At 42.9% G+C, this 22,673-nt stretch overlaps 1 protein-coding gene across 2 annotated transcripts; it reads left to right on the top strand.

Annotated features, from left to right (window-relative positions):
• Positions 1 to 2,258: 2,258 nt before the first annotated feature.
• LOC139576967 (adhesion G protein-coupled receptor D2-like) lies at positions 2,259 to 22,406 on the top strand. Of its 2 annotated transcripts, none has more exons than XM_071403630.1 (26): positions 2,259 to 2,388; positions 2,638 to 2,705; positions 2,968 to 3,028; positions 3,224 to 3,460; positions 3,620 to 4,249; positions 5,362 to 5,487; positions 5,761 to 5,855; positions 6,077 to 6,376; positions 7,263 to 7,374; positions 8,904 to 9,038; positions 10,138 to 10,246; positions 10,506 to 10,611; positions 10,765 to 10,820; positions 10,938 to 11,064; positions 11,195 to 11,298; positions 11,532 to 11,634; positions 11,877 to 12,030; positions 12,422 to 12,555; positions 12,742 to 12,857; positions 14,120 to 14,240; positions 14,814 to 14,855; positions 15,000 to 15,053; positions 15,206 to 15,353; positions 17,687 to 17,739; positions 17,875 to 17,905; positions 18,917 to 22,406. In XM_071403630.1, exons 2-26 carry the CDS (start codon positions 2,661 to 2,663, stop codon positions 18,922 to 18,924), a joined length of 3,207 nt encoding a protein of 1,068 aa, XP_071259731.1. In that variant the 5' UTR covers positions 2,259 to 2,388; positions 2,638 to 2,660; the 3' UTR covers positions 18,925 to 22,406. The 2 variants fall into 2 exon arrangements, with proteins under 2 accessions (XP_071259731.1, XP_071259730.1); XM_071403629.1 differs by having other exon boundaries at positions 15,206 to 15,377.
• The last annotated feature ends 267 nt before the right edge of the window (positions 22,407 to 22,673 follow it).

Raw genomic sequence — 22,673 nt, 5'->3', positions numbered from 1 at the left:
AGCCTAACCCAGCCAAACCCTAACCCGGATGACGCTGGGCCAATTGTGCGCCGCCCAATGGTTAGTAAATGAGGTCTCATTGACTATGTAATGTACTGACACACTATATGTACAAAAGTATGTGGACACCCCTTCATATTGGTGCATTCGGCTTTTTCAGCCATACCCGTTACTGTCTGGTGCATAAAATCGAGCACACAGCCATGCAATCGCCATAGAAAAATATTGTCAGTATGTAACGGATGTGAAATGGCTAGCTAGTTAGCGGGTACGCGCTAATAGCGTTTCAATCAGTTACGTCACTTGCTCTGAAACCTAGAAGTAGTGTTGCCCCTTGCTCTGCAAGTGCCGCGGCCTTTGTGGAGCGATGGGTAACGATGCTTCGTGGGCGACCGTTGTTGATGTGTGCAGAAGGTCCCTGGTTCGCGCCCGTGTCGGGGTGAGGGGACGTACTAAAGTTATACTGTTACATTGATGCTGTTGACCCGGATCACTGGTTGCTGCGGAAAAGGAGGAGGTCGAAAGGGGGGTGAGTGTAACGGATGTGAAATGGCTAGCTAGTTAGCGGGTACGCGCTAATAGCGTTTCAATCAGTTATGTCACTTGCTCTGAAACCTAGAAGTAGTGTTGCTTTTGTGGAGCGATGGGTAACAACGCTTCGTGGGTGACTGTTGTTGATGTGTGCAGAGGGACCCTGGTTCGCGCCCGTGTCGGGGCGAGGGGACGGTTTAAAGTTATACTGTTACAAGTACAATGACCTTACTAAAGAGCTCAGTGACTTTCAATATGGCACAGTCATAGGATGCCACCTTTTCAACAAGTCATTTCCTCACATTTTTGCCCTGCTCTAGCTGCCCCAGTCAACTGTAAGTGCTGTTATTGTGAAGTGGAAACATTTAGGAGCAACAAGGTGAAGTGGTAAGCCACATAAGCTCATAGAATGGGGCCGCAGAATGCTGAAGCACGTAGCATGTAAAAATCGTCTGTCCTTGGTTGCAACACTTACTACCTCGTTCCAAACTGCCTCTGGAATCAACTTCAACACAACAACTGTTAGTCGGGAGCTTAACGAAGTAGCTTTCAACGGCCAAGCAGCCGCACACAAGCCTAAGATCACCATGTGCAATGCCAAGCGTCGGCTGGAGTGGTGTAAAGCTCACCACCATTGGACTCTGGAGCGTTCTCTGGAGTGATGAATCACGCTTCAGGCAGTCCGACGGACAAAATAATGTTTGGCGGATGCCAGGAGAACGCTACGTGCCCCAATGCATAGTGCCAACTGTAAAGTTTGGTGGAGGAAGAATAATGGTCTGAGGAAGCATTTCATGGTTCAGGCTAGGCTCCTTAGTTCAAGTGAAGGGAAATCTTAACGCTACAGCATACAATGACATTCTAGACAATTCTGTGCTTCCAACTTTGTGGCAACAGTTTGGGAAAGGCCCTTTCTTTTTCAGCATGACTATGCCCCCGTGCACAAAGCAAGGTCCATACAGAAATGGTTTGTCGAGAACTTGACTGGCCTGCACAGAGCCCTGACCTCAACCCCATCGAACACCTTTGGGATGAATTGGAAGGCTGACTGCGAGCCAGGCCTAATCGCCCAACATCCGTGCTCCACCTCACTAATGCTCTTGTGGTTGGATGGAAGCAAGTCCCCGCAGCAATGTTCCAACATCTAGTGGAAAGCCTTCCCAGAAGAGTGGAGGCTGTTATAGCAGCAAAGCGGGGACCAACTCCATATTAATGCCCATGATTTTGTAATGAGATGTTCGACGAGCAGGTGTCCACATACTTATCATCATGTAGCGTACCTTGATGTATACAGTAAATAGCAGAAGCAGCAGCAGACAATAAGAATGGTGCAGAAATGCTTGCCACCCTGCAGGTCTTGATGAACTCTCCGTGCCAAACACTTGGCACTGCTTGCGTAAGTAGGGTTCTAAAAAAAATGGCCCGATTTGCATGACAAAGCATGCTACTGATTCAAGGGTGCTGAAGAGTGTGGTGGTGGTGGTGGTGCTAGGGAGGGGGGCTGGCTGAAGGCAGAGGTTGACTGTTGGACAGAAAGGCAACGAACAGATGCTCCTCACAATGCACAGCAGAGACTTCTCCATAGAGACCAGTCAGGCATGAGATACTGGAGGCTAAAGCGGCTGGACAGTGGATGAACTGACTAGACTGGACAATGGTCAGAGCACACGTAGGAAATCAGAGTAGTGATCCTCAGTATTAAAGGAGAGTTACAGCAGCCTTGGAGTAGCACTAGGCAGTAAGAGCTGGAGTCGGAGCAGTCTGTTCTCTACGAGTCTACAGTAAGCCCAGTTACACTAAAAGGGGACATCACCTGTTGCAGTGTGGGTCTAGGGTAACTTTGATGTGTGTTATACGGTAAGATATGTAGCCTATCGCTATTTTATTTGAAGTGGTTCTCTTTGAAATATACACAAAATATAGTATAATATCTATAATACTTCAAATATTGTTTATACAGTATGTTTCTGCACTGTGTTAGTCATTGTATTGTTGAACAGAGGTGTATTGGTCTTTGATATGAATAGAGGCTACAGTATGATCCATTGAAGAAACCGAAGTGTCTCCTGAAAGGCAGAGACCAGTTAGCATTGTGTTTTGTTTCAGCTGTGGAACACTGAGACATAGAGATGACTGGAGCCCTCCTGTCTGGGCTTCTGCTCTGTTGCATAGTGGTAATGTCTATTCCTTTCTTATATATAAAATGAAATAATGTGGAATATGAATCCATTCATTGTTTTCAGCGTTTTACTGTAGAAATTAATACATTTATTGGTAGATTTGATACGTTTCATAGGCTAAACACAACTATTCATTTGACTCCATGGTTCTGCTTGTTTCTATACTGAGTTCATTGGATAAGTACATATCAAGGATATTACATGTCTATGCCCTAGCCAACAGAATAAAGCAGAGTAAATGTTTCCTCTATTGTAGGTGCTGTGTGAATGTGAGCCAACACAGCCGGGGCCAGACAAAGGAGCGATGGACTCAGGCGGTGAGTTCTGGAACTGTCAATCACTTTCAATGCCATGGCAGCAACTCTTACAACCTGATGTATGATGCTAGAATGTCTTTAGGATATCATGTCATTTCCCTGTTGTTTCCATAGAGATTTGCTCAAATAGATGATAGAGGTGTTCCTGTAAAGTGTGATCCATGCCTATTTGTGGTTTTGTGGTCATAATGACAGAGGGCAGTCTGGTCCATCAAACATCAGACTGGGTGTTCCAGCTGGTCAACGTATCCCTGGACCTCTCCCAGGCAGAGAGCTTCTGCAGCGGCCAGTTCAGCTCCCTCACCACCCTGGGACAGCCTGAAGACGAGGAGGGAACCCTGGAGCTCCAGAGGCGGGCAGGCCTGCATGGACCCATGTGGGTCAGGGACCCCAACAGACCAACGAGCAGGCCTCTGGCACTAGCCAAACAGTGTGAGTTTAGCAACTACAACACCTATGTCTTGATGCCATATTGCATTAATCTCTTCCACTCTATCAAGTTGTCTATAAATGATGATCGATACCTTGGCGTTGTGTTGTGATCAAGGCCAGCATAGAGAGTGATGATCTTCTTCTGTCTCTACCTGTTAGACATACTCTTCCAAGCCCTGAACTTTCCCAGGGATTCTCAGGAGGGCTACGGTCGTGTCAACATGATGTTCCCGGCCCTGCCAGCGGTGAGCATGTGTGTCCGCGTGCAGTGGGATCCCCACTGGGACCAGGTGTCCACCATGTACTCCTATGCCGCACCTGTCTTCACCAATGAGTTCCAGCTGCGCGGGCAGGTGGACAGAACAGGACGCATACTGCTGGCGCTCATTGTTCATGGGCAGCACCTCCCCTACAAGGCCTCCTTCCTCAACGATGGGGCCTGGCACCACCTCTGTGTTACCTGGCGCAAGGCTGACGGCCACTGGGCTATCTATGTGGACGGGGAGAGAGGGGCCATGGGCTCCAGGACTGACACCCCCAGGGACATACATGGAGAGGGCATACTTATCCTGGGGCAGGACCAGGACTCATTTGGAGGGAACTTCACTGAACCCTTCGTAGGGAATATCACAGATCTGAACGTCTGGGACACATCTTTGGAGCAGAGGCAGTTCCGTGCCCTGGACGGCTGCTCACCTTTGACCCAGCAAGCTATCTTTACCTGGAGTATTGATAATATGACCCGTCACCCAGTGGTAAGAGAGGTGTCAGCCAATCTGTTCTGCCCAGGTGAGACTGCACCAACACTCACACAACAATGAGAGATCCCTACATAAAATATAGCCGTAATCTGATATTTATTGGATGTGCTTTTTATCAGTGCTTTTGATTCAATGTTGATATATCTTTTGTTTGGTTTAATTGTCATCTTGGCAGTTGAATCTTGGCCATTTAAACTTACTGTCAGCCATTTTGTTTTACATGCCCCTTGTGGTCTCTTAGTCCTAGTTAGGTAGCCTACTTTCCATTGAAGAAGGATTTGTTCACACACAAAATTCAGAATGCATTATTTGGGTGGCCTCCTGCAGATTTAAAATCAGAATGTAGGTATTTTGTTTCTTTCACATAGCTTTTTAATTCTGATATGGTACCTTTATAGAGCTTTCTATTGCAAACCTATTGTCCTTCTTCCAGATCAATCCGTAGCTATTACTAATCCAATACTGAGGCAGTGGTGATTGTTCCCAGTCCCCTGTCAGTTGGTTGTTGAATCGTTCTGGGTGATTTACCTCAAAAGAGGCCAGTTAAGCCAGTGGCTGTCTGCCTGAACACATCCAGTATGTCTGTCTGAGAGAGAGTCATGGGGGAGAGGAAACTGGTTAGCTTGGTTCACTGGCTAAAGGCCGTGTGGAGGGCAGAGGAGGGGGATTCACGCAGGTATGAGGTCTGTGCTTTACGAAGAGAATGGAGCTCTACTCAATAGTGAAAAGCAACAAAACGTTAAACCGTCACGAAAAAGAAGGGATTCCATTTCTGTGAGTAACAAGTTGACTGGCTTTTTGTTGGCAGCCATTTTCAGTAAAAATGTCAAACACAGTTAAATTAATTGCAAGTAATTGTCTGTGTTTTTCAAAGGTTGTTGAATATGAATATGAAAATATGATAGTATTTTACTTATACATGTAAATTGCTTTAGATTGAAAACATGTTATGCTACAGCATGCTAAATTAAACCAAATACTTAGAGGACCATGGAGTAAACAAAGGTGTTACAAAATCAAGAGCTCACTTGACGCAAATAAGTAATTTAAATGTATTTCCATGAACTTTAGTAGAATAATAAACGGATGATGTAGTTACTGGAGCTGTCTCATGCTGTGTGTCTGTGTGTTGTGATGCAGGGGTCCACAGGCAGAGGGAGATGCAGGGCTGCAAGGCTCTAGAGGGCTGGTCTAGCCAACAGCTCCCCTTGTACAGCTCTGCAGACTGCTCCACCACACTCCCCTTCGTCTGCAGGACCAGCAGGGGTGAGTCAACCACTACCTAGACCGCCACTACATAGGCCTAGACCATTACTTACCTACTGTAACAAACATGGCTATCACAGTACATGACTCTTTACTGTACAACAATAACATGTATATATCTGAACTGACTAGTGAAATGAATTTAGCGTCACACTAGGGGATATGACTGAACATGAATAGTTGTGACTCTGTACAATGTTTGTGACTAAATACCCTAACAAAACATCAGAGAGGAACCATGGACTGTTTCTGACACATGGCTCTCCGTTACAGAGCGCTATGTTAAGATGAAGGGGTTGAGTGAGTTTCAGAGCTCCCATCCCAGTCCCTTCATGAACCACCTCATGCAGCTCTCCAATGGAACACAGGTAAAGACTGATTACTATAAATCACTGTTTGCCTGTCAGGATTAGGACATTTATGATTGATCTCTAACTTATTTAACTTGACACAGCAATTTAACTTTGTTCTGTCAGAAAATTATGTCAAATTTTCTTTGAACTACAAATTTTGATTTCCTTTACGTCCTCTGCTCTTTGTGTGTGTTTGTGTGTATTTGTGTGTGTGTGTGTGTGTGTGTGTTCATCAGGGTGTGGAGGGTGTGATTGGGGAGCAGTCAGGGGGCCAGATGAGCTGGGGTCAGGTGTCCAGTCTGCTCAACATGTCCAGGCAGGCCCTGGAAGACACCAATGAGGGGCTGCAGCCTGGAGACATGCTGTCCCTGGTCCAACTGCTGGTGCGGGCTGCAGACGTGCCCACAGACATGGCCACGGAGGGGAACCACAGCCGGGCCACCAACAGCGCTGGGGAGCTCAGCCACACCTTCATCACTGTGGCTGACAGCATCATCAGCCAGGACAACGTCCCCAAGTGGCAGGCCATCAAACAGGTACCAATCAATTATTTAAAGTGATTTACGAAGCCCTGTTTACATCAGGTACCAGAGTGGCAGGCTACAGCAATGACTGCGAACAGAAGGAGGCAGAGACAAGGTGTTAAGAATGTAGACATGACTACTGGAGTATTATTTTAGCATATCTCCACTAGAGGACAGTAAGATGTATACTGTGAATGACCGAGAAACTATCAAATGAATGGTTACGCTTGGCTTAATTAGTTAGTGTACATGTACAGAACACATAAGGTTGAATCTTGATAAAGCTTAATTGCACATACACTAAATGTAATCTGCTCTAAATCCATTTATATCTAGCGTAACAATAAACAGGTCTAATTTATATATTGCTGCAGCACTTTTTCACAGACTATTATGATCTCTGAACAATTTTTATTTAATATCCATTAAAGACAATATTGAATGTTCTTTAAAGGAAGCACTGTGTGCTTTTATGGTTAACAGACCCATCCACAACAATTACGTAGAACATATATACTATATGTCTATGTATCCTAGTGGTAGCCATATGATAAGTGTTCATATTGATGCAGCGCTCGCCTCCCCCACTTCACCCACCTCCCCTCTCCCAGGCCTTTCTACCCTTCAAGGTCACAGCAGCACAGCATAGCCAGACTGAATGTATTAGAGCAGCTAGAGGACTGAAACACTGTGGCTTTCCTCACCCACGTAGCACTGCTTCACTCACAGTGTCTGCTCTTCTCCAATAACTACAGCCAGGAGTCTCCTGACCAGCTGACCAAACTGTGTCCTAGTTATAGGCTTAATATCCTGGTCAGGTCACGTGGTCAGGGCCCTACCAATGACCAGTATATTGCTATGATGAACCCCATACCCTTATCCCTGCCCTGTGCCCCAGGTGGTGAGTGGACCGATGACTGTGGTCAAGAGTATTGACCGCATGGTGACCAGTCTGAGCACTCGGCTGATGGCAGAAACCGACCATCTGCTCATTCACAGCTCCAGCATCAGTAAGTCACTTAGTACAGTACATTCTCTAGACTGTTACAGTGTGTTCTGTGTGCTTCTGAAAGGCTGAGAGAGTGGGCAGACATACTACACAAAGCAATATTGAAACGATAACATCTACCAGTGGCTAATTCTGGAAATAACATTTTTATTGGTTCGATATTGCTTTGTGTACGTACCCACATGAACAAAATACTAAAGTATACTATAGAATATTACAGTACTTACTATAGAATTATGTAGTAAACTGTAGTATACTGTAGAATACTATACTAATTAGCACATACTGTACCCTGCCCATTCCCCACCCCATAATCCCAATTTGTGCCACCCATAAGTGAGAAACCTACATGCCAAGTATAGACCATATATTGTGTTACCTACAGGTTATAGAAAAGAGCAGAAGCTCTGAACTATGCGCTCAGACCCCACTCCTACCTACCTACAGTACCAACCTACCTACAGGTTCTGGACATGTTGCTCTTTTAGTATTTCTCCAGTAGGTTTCCTGAAGGACAAAGCCTGTACTTCTATGTCAAAGATAATAAAACAAAAACACTATAGTAAATACTACAGTCATGTCAGCAGAAACACTACAGTAAATACTACACTATAGTACAATCTGCAAAAACACCACATTAATTACTATATTATATACTACAGTTTTCCTTTACTACATTATTTATACTATAGTAAAGAGTAAATACTACAGTATGCTACAGTAAATACTTTTTGCTGACTTTAGTCCACAAAAGCACTACAGTGAATACTGTAGTAGTTATACCATAATATACTTAAGCAATAAGGCACGAGGGGGTGTGGTATATGGCCAATATATCACAGCTAAGGTCTGTTCTTATGTACGAGGCAACGCGGAGTGCCTGGATACAGCCCTTAGCCGTGGTATATTGGCCATATAGCACAAACCCCCGAGGTGCCTTATTGCTATTATAAACTGGTTACCAATATAATTTGAATAGTCTAAATAAATGTTTTGTCATACCCATGGTATATGGTCTGATATACCACGGCAGTCAACCAATCAGCATTCAGGGTTCGAACCACCCAGTTTATAATATAGTATTTTTTCATGTGGGTAATGCGTCTACTGCTATTCAGAGAAACCTGGACCTCTTTGGATCCCACCACATGAGCTTCATACTTGTTCTTTCCTTTGTTCTTCTAGACCTACTATTGCCTAACACAGGCATCTTGCTACAATACAACGTAATTTACCAACCGCTATGGAGCACTTAGCTGTTCCTCTTACTATAATACAAAAAGGACAGCTAGGCCTGCCCACTACACTATGTATGCTCCTTATACCACCTTTAATGACAACCTTCCTATCCGCAGTGGACCTGTCTTCGTCAGGTCACAGGTGGTTGCATGTAGGAGCATACCATGTACAGGCCTTTCTGTCCTTTGCATGTTTACTCATTAGCACTTTTTGTAGGATGTGCTGCTGTGACTACAACCATTCCTCTTTCTATAGTTAATTCCACTGAGAACAGTTATTTATGTCATTCAGAGCTGGAGGTCCACCAGCAGAGTCTGGGAGAGGAATCTAGTGGGTCTAAGTTCTGTGGTCCAGTGGTGGACAGCGACACCAACATAGACTGCATCTCAGTCCCCACACAGAACATGCAGGATCTCCATGACAACGGTGAGAGACATCCCTGAGAGCACTGTACTGTCTGTAACTGTGCTGTCTGTAGCTGTACTGTGTCTAGATGAGAATATAAACTCCTTCAATCATAGCCTGCTGACTACTTTACAGTCTCAACCGTGCATTCTTCTAACAGTTAAAACACCTACAGTGATGAAGCAGGATTTTAAAATACATTCCAAGAATTTATCAAGCACTGAGTGTACAAAACATGAAGAACACATTCCTAATATTGAGTTGCAAGTTGCACCCCCCCCCCCCCCCCGAACGCTTTCAACAGGGATGCTGGCCCATGTTGACTCCAATGCTTCCCACAGTTGTGTCAAGTTGGCTGGATGTCCTTTTGGTTGGTGGACCATTCTTGATACACACAAGAAACTGTTGAGCGTGAAAAACCCAGCAGTGTTGCAGTTCTTGACACAAACCTGTACGCCTGGCACCTACTACCATACCCCATTCAACGGCACTTACATATTTTGTCTTGCCCATTCACCCTCTGAATGAACGAATGGCACACATACACAATCCATGTCTTAGTTGTCTCAAGGCTTAAAAATTATTATTTAACCTGTCTCCTCTCCTTCATCTACACTGATTGAAGTGGATTTAACAGATGACATCAATAAGGGATCATAGCTTTCACCTAGATTCACCTGGTCAGTCTATGTCATGGAAAGTGCAGGTGTTCTTAGTGTATGTACTGGTACACACTTGTCAATGCATGGTACAGACATGATGTTTTCATCCATTTGTAGTACCACTTGACTTCATACAACTATTCACAATCTGTATTAGCTGGCTATTATGAGACATAACATTGCTCTGTTTCCACTTTGTGCTGCATTGTTAAACTGTCTAGTGTTCTTAGAAGTGTTGTTTATGTGGCTGTTGATGTTGTTGTTTATGTGGATGTTGTTGTTTATGTGGATGTTGTTGTTTATGTGGATGTTGATGTTTATGTGGATGTTGATGTTGTTTATCTGGATGTTGATGTTCTTGTTTATGTGAATGTTGATGTTGTTGTTTATGTGGATGTTGATGTTGTTTTTTTATGTGGATGTTGATGTTGTTGTTTATGTGGATGTTGTATGAGCAGGCTTCCAGATAGTGACTGTGGTGAACACGTGGTACAGTTCCCTGCGGCCTCTCTTCAACTCAGAGGAGAACATCACCATGTTTCCCATCGTCACCGATGGCATCCAGCGGTAGGGAAGACGAGAACTCTGAACTGTTTTAGACCATGGTGACACTGAGTAGGCACGAAATGAGAAGAAATCATTTGCAACAGGACAAGTCTTTTTTTCATGAATTACTGTAGATATGAATCAGTCCATTAAGAACATTACTTTTCATTTTCCATGAACACTTTTTTCCCATTAGTGCCTACTGAGCATAAGCCAGTGTTGATATCCAGCCTTATGTGTGACTGTCCCCATATGGCCTGTGCTGTGCTATGTGTGTCAGGTACCTGGGCACCATCCTGGGCTCTTCTGTCATCTCTACTACAGTCCTGGGTGACGGACAGCCTGTCAGCATAGCTGTACGCTTCCAGCTCCAACACAGAGCTCAGGTTAGTCTCACACTCACATGGAATATATTCCTCTATACACTATATACCTCTGCCTCGCTCACAGAGAATATGATATATGCCCCTTGTTCTCCTCCATAAGTCTGTCCTTTACTGTAAGTGTGAAAGGATGTCCTGTTCCATTGATTCCTTTAGAATCCTGTAGGGACCGTGTATGACCCAGTCTGTGCATTCTGGGACTTTGATCTGATGTAAGTATAATGACAGCAAATGTTCTGCCATTACATCAATAGAAATCAGTGTTTGATTCATTAGTGTAAAGGTTACCGTACATTGCGATGAAAGTGTAAACTGTTGTCCCCCTCTAGGCCAGAGGCAGGGGGGTGGTGGTCTACTAGAGGATGTGAGGTCATCTCTAAACAATACGACTCCACTGTCTGCTTCTGCAACCACACCACCAACTTTGCCCTGCTGATGCAAGTCTATGAAGTCCAGGTGAAGGTCCATTCTATCCTCCACAAGTCCTCACATTCCACATTGTGAAATAGTGCACTCAATAGAGAATAGTCACAGACACTTATAGTCAGCATAGTTTCTGATAAATACCTATGTGTGTGTGTGTCAGAGGAGTCCAGAGAATGAAAAAGCCCTCCAGGTGATGACGTTCATTGGCTGTGGAGTGTCTCTGTGTGGCCTACTCTTCACCTTCATCCTCTTCATTGCTGTGGGGTGAGTGGTGCTCTGCTTCACGGAATAATCTACTAGCATGTGAAGGGTACAAGACATGTGTTTGTTTGAATGATTAGCTCTGTCTGTACAATATGTCTTCTTTACCATGCTGAGCAGACCCATTGCTGCTGTGTTTAGTATTTATGTATGATTACTGACTCACAGGCATGTTGGTCTGACCTTGATCATCTCTTTGTCTCTCCTCTCCCCTCTCCGGCCTGGTGTGGGTTCAGAGTTCCTAAGTCTGACCGCACCACTGTCCATAAGAACCTGATCGTGGCTCTGGGAATAGCTGAGCTGCTGCTAATGTGCAGTGACTGGGCCTCTGCTAACGAGGTGGGACTCTTTACGTACAGTAGCTCTGTCTGTCTTCAAACATCCCATTCTCTGTATGGTTATGGGTACTATGAACTAGAGGAGGGCATAGGGTCAGAGATCCATGTGCCTGTAGGCTTTTATCTGCTTTGGTCGTTGAATGTATGATAGGACTCCATTCTCTTCTCTAGACCACGGTACTATATGTGTGTTACTTAAATGGCGGACAAGTGTGTCAATGCTTTGTCCCTCCTGTTCACTAGGGGGTGTGTCTGGTGGTGACAGCCCTGCTGCACTTTTTCTTCATGGCCTCCTTCTCCTGGATGCTGGTGGAGGGGCTGCTGCTGTGGAGTAAGGTGGTGTCTGTCAACATCAGCGAGGACCGCAGGATGAAGATGTACTATTCCATCGGCTGGGGTAAAACACACTACAGCAATAACACTATGTCCTGATACACTCCACACAGGACTCATCCAGTCACACAAGACACTGGCCTATATCCTACAAGCCCAGTTTGTGCACAGTGCTGTCTGGAACACAACTCATCTAGACCAAAGGCTGTGTTCCTACTGACCACATTGGAAGAGTGTATTTATTCAAATAGCTAAACACACTCATGATGATGTGTTATAAGATGCTCATCTATTGGCCAGCTGTCTGAGGTGTTCACTTTTTTCAGACTAAATAGAATGGCTGGTGAATGATGTCTACTGCAGTGTCTGTAACACAGCAATGTCAACTCTCTTCATTAAAGACATTCCTGTGTTATATTCCTTTAAAAAATCATATTGTTGCTTTCTTTTTGCAGGTCTACCTGTTGTGATTGTTGGTGTAACCTTGACGATATCCTTGGACAAGTACAAAGCAGACAATCACTGCTGGCTCAATGTGGAGACTGATATGATTTGGGCTTTTGTGGGACCTGTTCTATTTATCTTGGTCGTATGTAGCTTTGCTTTACTTGTGTTACTTCACTTTACTGTGTGTTTGTGCATTTGTGTGTGTGTGTGCATTTGCATTTGTGTGTGTGTGTGCTCACCTGTGATGATTATTTATGTGTCATACATGTGTCATGCAGCAACAATATGGCATGTCCATCAGTTGTTCTAAGACTTTGTGTACTCCTAGGTCAATGCAGTGGTGCTTTGCCGGGTAGTCATAGTGACAGTGTCCAGCGCTCGTCGTCGCGCAAAGATGCTCACTCCCAGTTCAGCATCTAAACTCCATACCTTCGACCTGACCTGGTGAGTCACCACACTATAGCTCTCTTTTTCTCTCTCTTTCTCTCTCTCTCTCTCTCTCTCTTTCTCTCTCTCTCTCTCTCTCTCTCTCTCTCTCTCTCTCTCTCATTCGCTCTCATTCAATATCTCGTCCTCTTTCCCTGACTCTCCTGCTCTCTCACGCACATGCAAACCTAGGACACATACATAGTATTTTGATTCTGAAACCCAACATCCAACACTTGGTGGCTTTTCATGGTATCTTTCATATGTGCGATACAACGAGACAGAGAGCTGTCAGAGGAATTTTCTTTTGAAGCGCAATCTGTGGAATAGGTGATTTTCAAATTCACAAGTGACCGATCCACACAGCCAAACTTAACTGAACTAAACAGAGAGACTGTAACTGTATGAGAATGAGGTAGTTTGAGTCTGAAGTAGTGGGAGTTGTTATAGGTCTTATCAGCCTAACACCTGGTCCTAGCGAGACAGAGAGACGGAGAGGCAGACTGTGTGGGTGTGTGTTGGTCTGTGTGCTTTTCACTGAGCTCATTGTCTGGTCAATGTGGACTCTAAACAGGGACCAGGGCAAAGGGTTCAGTCCTGTCCCAATATAGACAGGGTCTAAACATGCTATACTCATATATAGCTGCCTACATGCAGAGACAAGACAAATAAAACAATGATATTGTGCACACTGCACATCTATGAACACCAAGACAGTATTTCATTGAGATATTTATTTTCAATCATCACCTCTTCATTTCCTTGTAAAGAGAGTGAAGGAGTAAGCAAGCCATCTCTGCCCCCTCCGCAGTCTATCTGTTCCCCGTAAGAATGTGATGAGATGTCACAAGTTTGGAAAGAAGACTAAATTGAAAAGAAAAGCTAAGGAAGAACAGGAATTGCTCACTTTGTCCTTGTAGACAAAGTTCAACGTGAACTCAATCTCCTGGCCCAGGTGCAGCAGGACGACAACAAATCAGAGACACAGAGCATACATGATAATAATGTAATAATGTGATTATTATTATTATTTTTACTAATTTAAATTGAATACACTCGCATCAAGTATAGCTGGGGTTGTCAAATAACTACATTTTGTACAGTTATGCAATGTGTGTGTGGTGTGTGTGTGCGTGCGTGCGTGCGTGTGTATGTGACAATAGCTAGACCCCATAATGGACTTCTATTCAGCATCAGCTGAGTCCTGCCAGGAGAGTGTGTGTGTGGGGGTCGGTGCGTGAGTGGGTGTGTGTACTATACTGACAGTCTGACTTCTGCAGGGCTGTGACGCGACCAGTCCTTATTCTACTGCCGGTGCTGGGCCTTACCTGGCTGTGTGGAGTCCTGGTGCACCTATCCATGATGGTGGCCTATGTGTTCATCGCTCTCAATGCTTTCCAGGTGAGCAAAGCCATCCTTTCAAGGATCTTTATCTGTAAAAGTTTGTAGAGAGCGAGCGCGAGAGAGATGGGCTAGACAAGCCGATTGGTGGGCCGCGGGAGCAGTGTAGTGTGTGGGAAAGGGTGGCTCAGTCTGGACCTTTGAAGGACAGATCATGGCAGGGCTCAAGGCTGGCCCCTCGCCAGATTCACCTCCACCTCTCTTCCCATCACACTCCTGATAAGACCTATAAATCAGATGGAGGTACTCTGCACTTCCCCTCTATTTTTCTCTTTCTACCTTCGCTATCTCTCTCTCTCTCTGTGTGTTACTCTGTGCGCTCTCTCTCTCTCTCTTTCTCTCTCTCTCTCTCATATAAGCTTCCTGCATGGTTGTTAATTCATGTGAATGAGCTGGCCATGGCCCCAGAGTAACCCTCAGAGAGCTGCTAGTTAATTTAGATTTATTGTGAGGCTTCATCCGGAGAGAGGGGAGGTAAACCTCATCATCCTCAAACTATACTTAGGCTGTTGAAGGGTCCATAGAAATAACTCACTATATTGTACATTGTCTTCTGTCTTTTCCTTCCTGTAGGGCCTGTACATATTCCTGGTGTATGCGGTTTACAATAGTGAGGTATGTTTTCTAAGAACTCTGTTTCAGCGGGGCTTCTTTCTCTCAGAATGCAGTTGTCTATCTGTGGCATGCCAACCATTTGACAATGCTGAACACGTTAGTGGCAGTACAAGCTACTGAGGGTATTGTCTGCTTTTCTTAAAGGTCAGAAATGCCATAAAGAGGATCAAAGAGAAGAGGAAAGCCTTGTCTTTCACGGTGAGACAAAAAGCATACAGCGACATCCGTACTAACATTTTGATTATTCTCAACCTGGAGAAAAACATTATGCTAATTCAGGATGAACATGTATTGAATACACAATCAGTCGGCGTCCTGTAAACTTCTCAATGCAATCTCATTGGTTGTAGAACTGTTCCCAGCCAATCAGCTTTCTGCCGTCCCAGAGGGGTCCAGCCCAGACGTGGACCCACAGTCTGCCACCTCCCTCCAGCCCAGAGACCAGCGACATCTCAGGCCCCGGCAGCACCACTTCCACATCACTGGTCATCAAGAGTGGTAGGAGAGGCTGGCCAGAGTGGGGTGGGTGGCTCTGGGGTTGGAGTGAGGATTGGGGCTGTGGAGGGTTGGGGTGGGTCAGGTTGTCTGGTTTTGGGTAGGCTGGGTTGGGTTAGGGTTGGGTAGTGGTGGGTTGTGGTGCAAGGGGTCATGCAGTCTGGATATTACACTTAGGTGTTCAACAAACCTGACATGAATGCCATTAAAGGCATTAAAGGAAAGTTTACCCAAAACTCTCAAATGATTCCATACATTGAAACTAGTTTAGTTTGGAGTTTGCCCTCTCCCCCTCTCTCTCCCTGTAGTGCTGTACTAAACAGTTGCAAAATGGGTCACGTGACTTGTGACTCGTGCTGGATGCAGGCCTCGCTCTACTCCGTTGCCAGTGAATTCATTATTCAGAAATGTGTTATTTTATTGAAAGCGTACTGCCGAATGAGCTATTTTTGTCAAAGGTACTATCGGTTTTGAGTCAGGAAAGTTGTATATTTCAACCTAAAATATTTGCGATTATTTTATATTATTATCTTATCTAGCCGACTGCCACAGCAGCGGCGATGGCTAACAACTGCGCATGTGCGCCCTCATGGGGTAGACAGTGCTATGTAGAAACGTCACAATATGCCCTTATAAGGAGCTTGATGTCACAAATTCAATTCTTTAAGGGGTGAGAAAGAACCTGGTGTCAAAGTTAATAGTTAGACAAATCACAGGTAAAGTTAGTTATGCAAAGTGGAAAAAGAGATGGCAGCAAGAGCAAGCTGATGTCCGGTCCCTGACTGCACTTTATACAGTAAATCAAGGGAAGAAGCCACCAAATGTCACGGTGTTCCGATAAAAGATATGGAGTGATGCAGAAGAAGGTTAATAGCAAATCGAAATAGTAAATATAATATAAATACTCCTGCAGCCAACCTTGCATTGCTACATGTGTGTAGCAAGCACTTCAGTGGGGATGTATATGAATAAGATATGCAATCTGAAATGATGGGGACAGGAAACTGAAGGATACTAAAAGATACAGCTGTTGCTACTATATTTCCATGGATGGATATGGCGCAGTGCCAAAATACAAAGACGCATTTGAGAAGAGAAGGAGACAACAAAAGCTTTTGGAGGTAGTAGACTAGCCTGTCCGAAGTGTTGTTATTGTGTTATTACCATTGCATCATATCATGTAGACATATAGACCTGGGTTCTCTACAGGTTAGAATATGTATTTATGACAGGGCGGTTGAGAAACAATAGACATAAAAAATAAAATGTGTCACCTTACATTGCAGAATATAATATCCCAAAAACATTTTGATAAATAAACATATGATATATAGTGTTTTGGGCTAATGTAAAACCCACTAACGGTCTTGCTCATATAGGTTTATTATACGCGGTCATGCAATAAAGTAAAGTTTAGCTACTTACTCGTTAGATAACTCTCCATTTGGCACAGCTGAAACAGATGTGCGCTCCAATTCGTTTTTTGAATAAAAAAAATTTTCAGGACACCGGAGTTTATGAGGGCAGCAAAATCCCTCTGGTCACAAAAGCAAACCAACTGCTTCTCATCACCATTATGTTCCTCCATGTCTGTAAGAATTGTAGTCATTTATTCGAATTCTCTCTGCAGCACAAACGTTCTTTATTTTGCAGCATTGGAGCGAAATTGTCACAACTGCACCACCGTCTATGTTGATCCTGGAGATGGGTTGGGGCTGTGATCCAGCTACTGCTGCAATTTGCCTCAATTCTCCGTCCGAATACTCAGGCGACGACACCATCAGCACCCCTCCAGTAGCCTTTTTTTGGTCGTCAGACATTTTTGGAGGTTGTCGTTTACTTTGTATAACTAATGTGTAACGTAGTCTTCACTTCACTGTCTTCACAAAAACTTGTATCTGTGATTAAGGCACCCATCTCCGCTGCTGTGTCAGACGGCTACATCAAATTATGATATAAAATAATCGCTAATGTTTTGGGTGGAAAAGTACACATTTCCTGACTCAAAACCGATTATACTTTTGACAAAAATAGCTAATTCCGCAGTACGCTTTCAATAAAACAATGAATTTGTCCACAATTTGCATATTTCGGTATCATGAATTCACTGGCAACAGCGCAAAGCGAGGCCTGCATCCAGCAACGTCACTAGTCAGATGAACTGCTTTTGCAGCTGTTTCAGTACAGCACTACAGGGAGAGAGGGGGAGAGGGCCAACTCCACTGAACTAGTTTCAATGTATGGAATCACTTGGTTTCTAGATTTTGGATAAACTTCTCCTTTAGTACCAGGTGAATAAATGCATCTCTGTGAGATTTTGCCTTTTTGTCTTTCAGAGAGTTTTGGAAAAGAAAGTAGTTTCTCCTTGAAACCAGCATCAGGAAACCAGGTATGTTTGGTATTATGCATCTAAAGAGACTCTATCCTCTTATTTGGCCTACCATCACTTGTAAATGGTTCATTGTGTATTTTACGAATTGTGATCCATTTCCCAGACATCAACATGTCTGTTTTACTTTACCAGGTGGTTCAACTGACTGCTTTCAAGCCCTCAGGTATTTGCACCATTTCCTAGGCAGCTGAATCTGACTTTCATTTCATCTTGCTTTATTAAAAATAATGTGGCTGGCACACATACAATAAGGAACCAGGTTACATTGTCTACTGACAATTTGGTCATCATTTAATCCCCTTCTGTTAGTATCTATATTTTCTTCAGATTTAAATTATTTTTGATTGTACAATTATTTTGACTACATGTAATAACATCAGGTGTGTGTTTTGTAAACATATTGGCAGCTCTTTTTTGGTTTTTGAAGTGGGCCAGGTCATTTCACCATGTCGAGAGCCTGGAACTATAAGGTTCTATCTGCAAAAAAGAGGATTCTGAGATAATTGGCTTTAAAGTTCTGAATCCTAATCGGTTTGAAGGGTGTCAGCAATTTTTATTGTGTATTCTTTTGAACATAGCAACATGAATTGGGTATCTAGAGTACTATATAAGTTGAGAACACCGAACAGAACAAGGCTATATCAATAACTACATTTTTACAAAATAAATGCAGATAGAACCTTATAGTCTCAATCTAATCATCAGAAAGGAGAGAGGTGAAATTTTGTCCTTTGATTTGCTGAATGTTTTCTCTTTTATGGCAAACACCTGATCGGTGGTGTGTGAGTGGCACTTGGGGTCCGATGTTGACAGTCAGAACAATAGGAAACATCATTTTCCTCAGTAGTTAGACAATCAGGCTACCGCCGATCATCCACTCAAACACCTGCTCCCACAGCTTGACTGTGTCACACGCATGTATGCACACACACATACGCATTCACGCACACGCACACACACACACACACACAGACAAACAGACAGACACACACACGCACGCAGGCACGCACCCACACACACTCAATCCACCCAATATGTTGTGTTGGGGCAATAATGGAGGTTTTACAAGGTCTAGTCTGTAGTTTTCTTTTTTGCAAAGAAAGAATAATCTATTATATTGGACATAATATGTTGATAGAATAATACATTTTGTGTTACTTTTCTGTTACAACAGGCTGCTGATGGAATGTTTGGAATTGGACACAAAATCACATTTATCATATAACCTGGTGGGAAGAAAGCGGAATTGCACAGTGAATACCACAAACAGATACACACAATAGATGCATCCACTCTCATACAAATATTGTAGATGATGTAAATAGACACACACTCAAATACTGCACATATAGAATACACACACACACACACATACACATACACCCCACATACAGAATGAAAGACTCAAAGATGTGCACACACACACACACAGAGAGCGTGTGAAGCAGGAAGCGTTTTTTTAGGGCGACAGCTCCTCCTCCACCACAGTGTCCCATTCCCAGGGTCAGGAACCATCTGCTGTTTAGGAAATGGCTGTTCCAGAGAGGCAACACAACATTTGTCGTGTGCATATCACACCTTCAGTCTTTTTTTTACAGTTATCTTTTTGTGTATGTGTACTTTTTGTTTTTACAGACATAACTAGACAGTAGACGTTACTGTTTTTACAGACATAACTAGACAGCAGACGTTACTGTTTTTACAGACATAACTAGACAGTAGACGTTACTGTTTTTACAGACATAACTAGACAGCAGACGTTACTGTTTTTACAGACATAACTAGACAGTAGACGTTACTGTTTTAACAGACATAACTAGACAGTAGACGTTACTGTTTTTACAGACATAACTAGACAGCAGACGTTACTGTTTTAACAGACATAACTAGACAGTAGACGTTACTGTTTTTACAGACATAACTAGACAGTAGACGTTACTGTTTTTACAGACATAACTAGACAGCAGACGTTACTGTTTTTACAGACATAACTAGACAGTAGACATGACTGTTTTTACAGACATAACTAGACAGTAGACATGACTGTTTTTACAGACATAACTAGACAGTAGACGTTACTGTTTTTACAGACATAACTAGACAGTAGACATGACTGTTTTTACAGACATAACTGGACAGTAGACATGACTGTTTTTACAGACATAACTAGACAGTAGACATGACTGTTTTTACAGACATAACTAGACAGTAGACGTTACTGTTTTTACAGACATAACTAGACAGTAGACGTTACTGTTTTTACAGACATAACTAGACAGTAGACATGACTGTTTTTACAGAGATAACTAGACAGTAGACGTTACTGTTTTTAGAGACATAACTAGACAGTAGACATGACTGTTTTTACAGACATAACTAGACAGTAGACATTACTGTTTTTACAGACATAACTAGACAGTAGACGTTACTGTTTTTACAGACATAACTAGACAGTAGACGTTACTGTTTTTACAGACATAACTAGACAGTAGATGTTATTGTTTTTACAGACATAACTAGACAGTAGACATGACTGTTTTTACAGACATAACTAGACAGTAGACGTTACTGTTTTTACAGACATAACTAGACAGTAGATGTTACTGTTTTTACAGACATAACTAGACAGTAGACATGACTGTTTTTACAGACATAACTAGACAGTAGACATTACTGTTTTTACAGACATAACTAGACAGTAGACGTTACTGTTTTTACAGACATAACTAGACAGTAGACGTTACTGTTTTTACAGACATAACTAGACAGTAGATGTTACTGTTTTTACAGACATAACTAGACAGTAGACGTTACTGTTTTACAGACATAACTAAACAGTAGACATGGCTGTTTTTACAGACATAACTAGACAGTAGACATGACTGTTTTTACAGACATAACTAGACAGTAGACATTACTGTTTTTACAGACATAACTAGACAGTAGACATGACTGTTTTTACAGACATAACTAGACAGTAGACATTACTGTTTTTACAGACATAACTAGACAGTAGACATGACTGTTTTTACAGACATAACTAGACAGTAGACATTACTGTTTTTACAGACATAACTAGACAGTAGACATTACTGTTTTTACAGACATAACTAGACAGCAGATATGACTGTTTTTACAGACATAACTAGACAGCAGATATGACTGTTTTTACAGACATAACTAAACAGTAGACCTCACTGTAAGCACTGGAAACTTTGAATCTAGGATTAAAGGCTTATACTACTGTAAGATATTATATGACCAGACAACAAGATTGTGTTGTCAGTGTGAAAACGTGGATAGTAGGATGACAGATCCTCTCATAGATCAACCGCATTATATAGTAGAGATATGCTGCTAACTCACTGTGCACTGTCTGGGCAGCTCATAAAGAGACTTTATGAAGCATATCACCTGTTGTCCACCTACAGTACTGTAACACCAACCAACCACTATGTGTATTGGAGGCTGTGCTAGCTGCAGCTTGGCTATCTCCCCAAGCCTTTCCTCCCTCCCCTGCCCTGGCCTATCCTGCCTTATAACAAGCAACAGCAATCTTGGCCTCTCCCTATCTCCACTGCAGGAAGGTGCACTCTGAACCGAAACACATTATTCACTACAGCTCAAATGATCGCATGAAACTGTTTATTGTCCCAATAGAAGAATATGCTGGGGCAAATACAATGTACATTATTGTCTGATATAATTGTATTTCTATACATATATCGGTATGAGATGGGGGAAGGTTATTGTTAGGACATAGACAAACACACTACCACACACTTCCACACCTCATCCCCAGGGGGCAGCAGCAACCTGGTTCAAATGCTTAGCCAGGAAGTCTTGTGGGGCCTTATTAAGTGTTGATTGGGCACAGGTGCAAGGAAACGGGATTGAGACAGCTATTAGAGCCGTTAGGCTGATGTTTTTTCTTGGTAACCATGAGCCCTTGGTTTTGTTTAAAATCTTTTGCTTGGGCGTGTTTTTAGTTTTTTGCATATATTTATTTTGTCACCTCTGAACAATCAAAAATCTGCTTGGACTGGCTAACCAAGAGGTCATGAAGGAGCTGGCCTTAGACCTAAGGTAAGGTTGCTGTCTTCTGGGTACATGTACATACAACACAGTCCTTATACGCTGATTTCTCACATAGATGCACATCTTAAATCAGGTTATAGACCATGTAACTAAGACTAAGACCCCTAGACTTAGAGAGTGCAACAATATTAGCAGGCTAGTTAATCGATTTTGTAACAATACATTGTAAGATTTGTATGAAAATTATAGCTTTTCCAAAGCCCTTATACTTCGTTCCTTAAATGTATTGTTTAATTACTGTTAATGGCCTCCAATATTTGCGCTCTTTGTAGCCATTGGCTGAAATGTACATTTACATATGTATTTGTGAAGTAGCACTGACTTGTCAGCCCAAAACCATAGACTTTCACATTAATATGAATTGCGTTGTCATGACTCATAAATTGCTACCACTATCCTGGATAGCCTCCAGAGTATTTGAAAAGAATGTATTATGTATATATGACCCCAATGGTCATTGAACAACAGCGGGATGGTTCAAAAGAAAGGGACAGAACATAAGTAGCGCTTTACTTAATTGCATTTATTGATTTGATGCTATTACAATAAAAGATATTTAAAGAAAAGTATGTTTTGATTGTTTCTGTTTGAAAAGCATTCATATTGCTGACAGAGGCAACCAAGTGGACCATCACAGACAGTTTGAGAATGAGATCTTAAACAGACCTCATCACTTCACCAAAACATCCAAGACTGGGACTGCACAGAATAAGGTGAAACTCAACAGAAGCAAAAGCAACATATAGAGAACCAATTACACAATAAGTATCTTCAACCTTAAGAAATAGAAAAGTATATGTGGTGAAACATCTGAGCTTGATGTATTGCTCACT

The sequence above is a fragment of the Salvelinus alpinus genome, chromosome 5, assembly GCF_045679555.1.
Source record: "Salvelinus alpinus chromosome 5, SLU_Salpinus.1, whole genome shotgun sequence".
NCBI lineage: Eukaryota > Metazoa > Chordata > Actinopteri > Salmoniformes > Salmonidae > Salvelinus > Salvelinus alpinus.
This window is presented reverse-complemented; position numbering and strand designations above follow the sequence as displayed.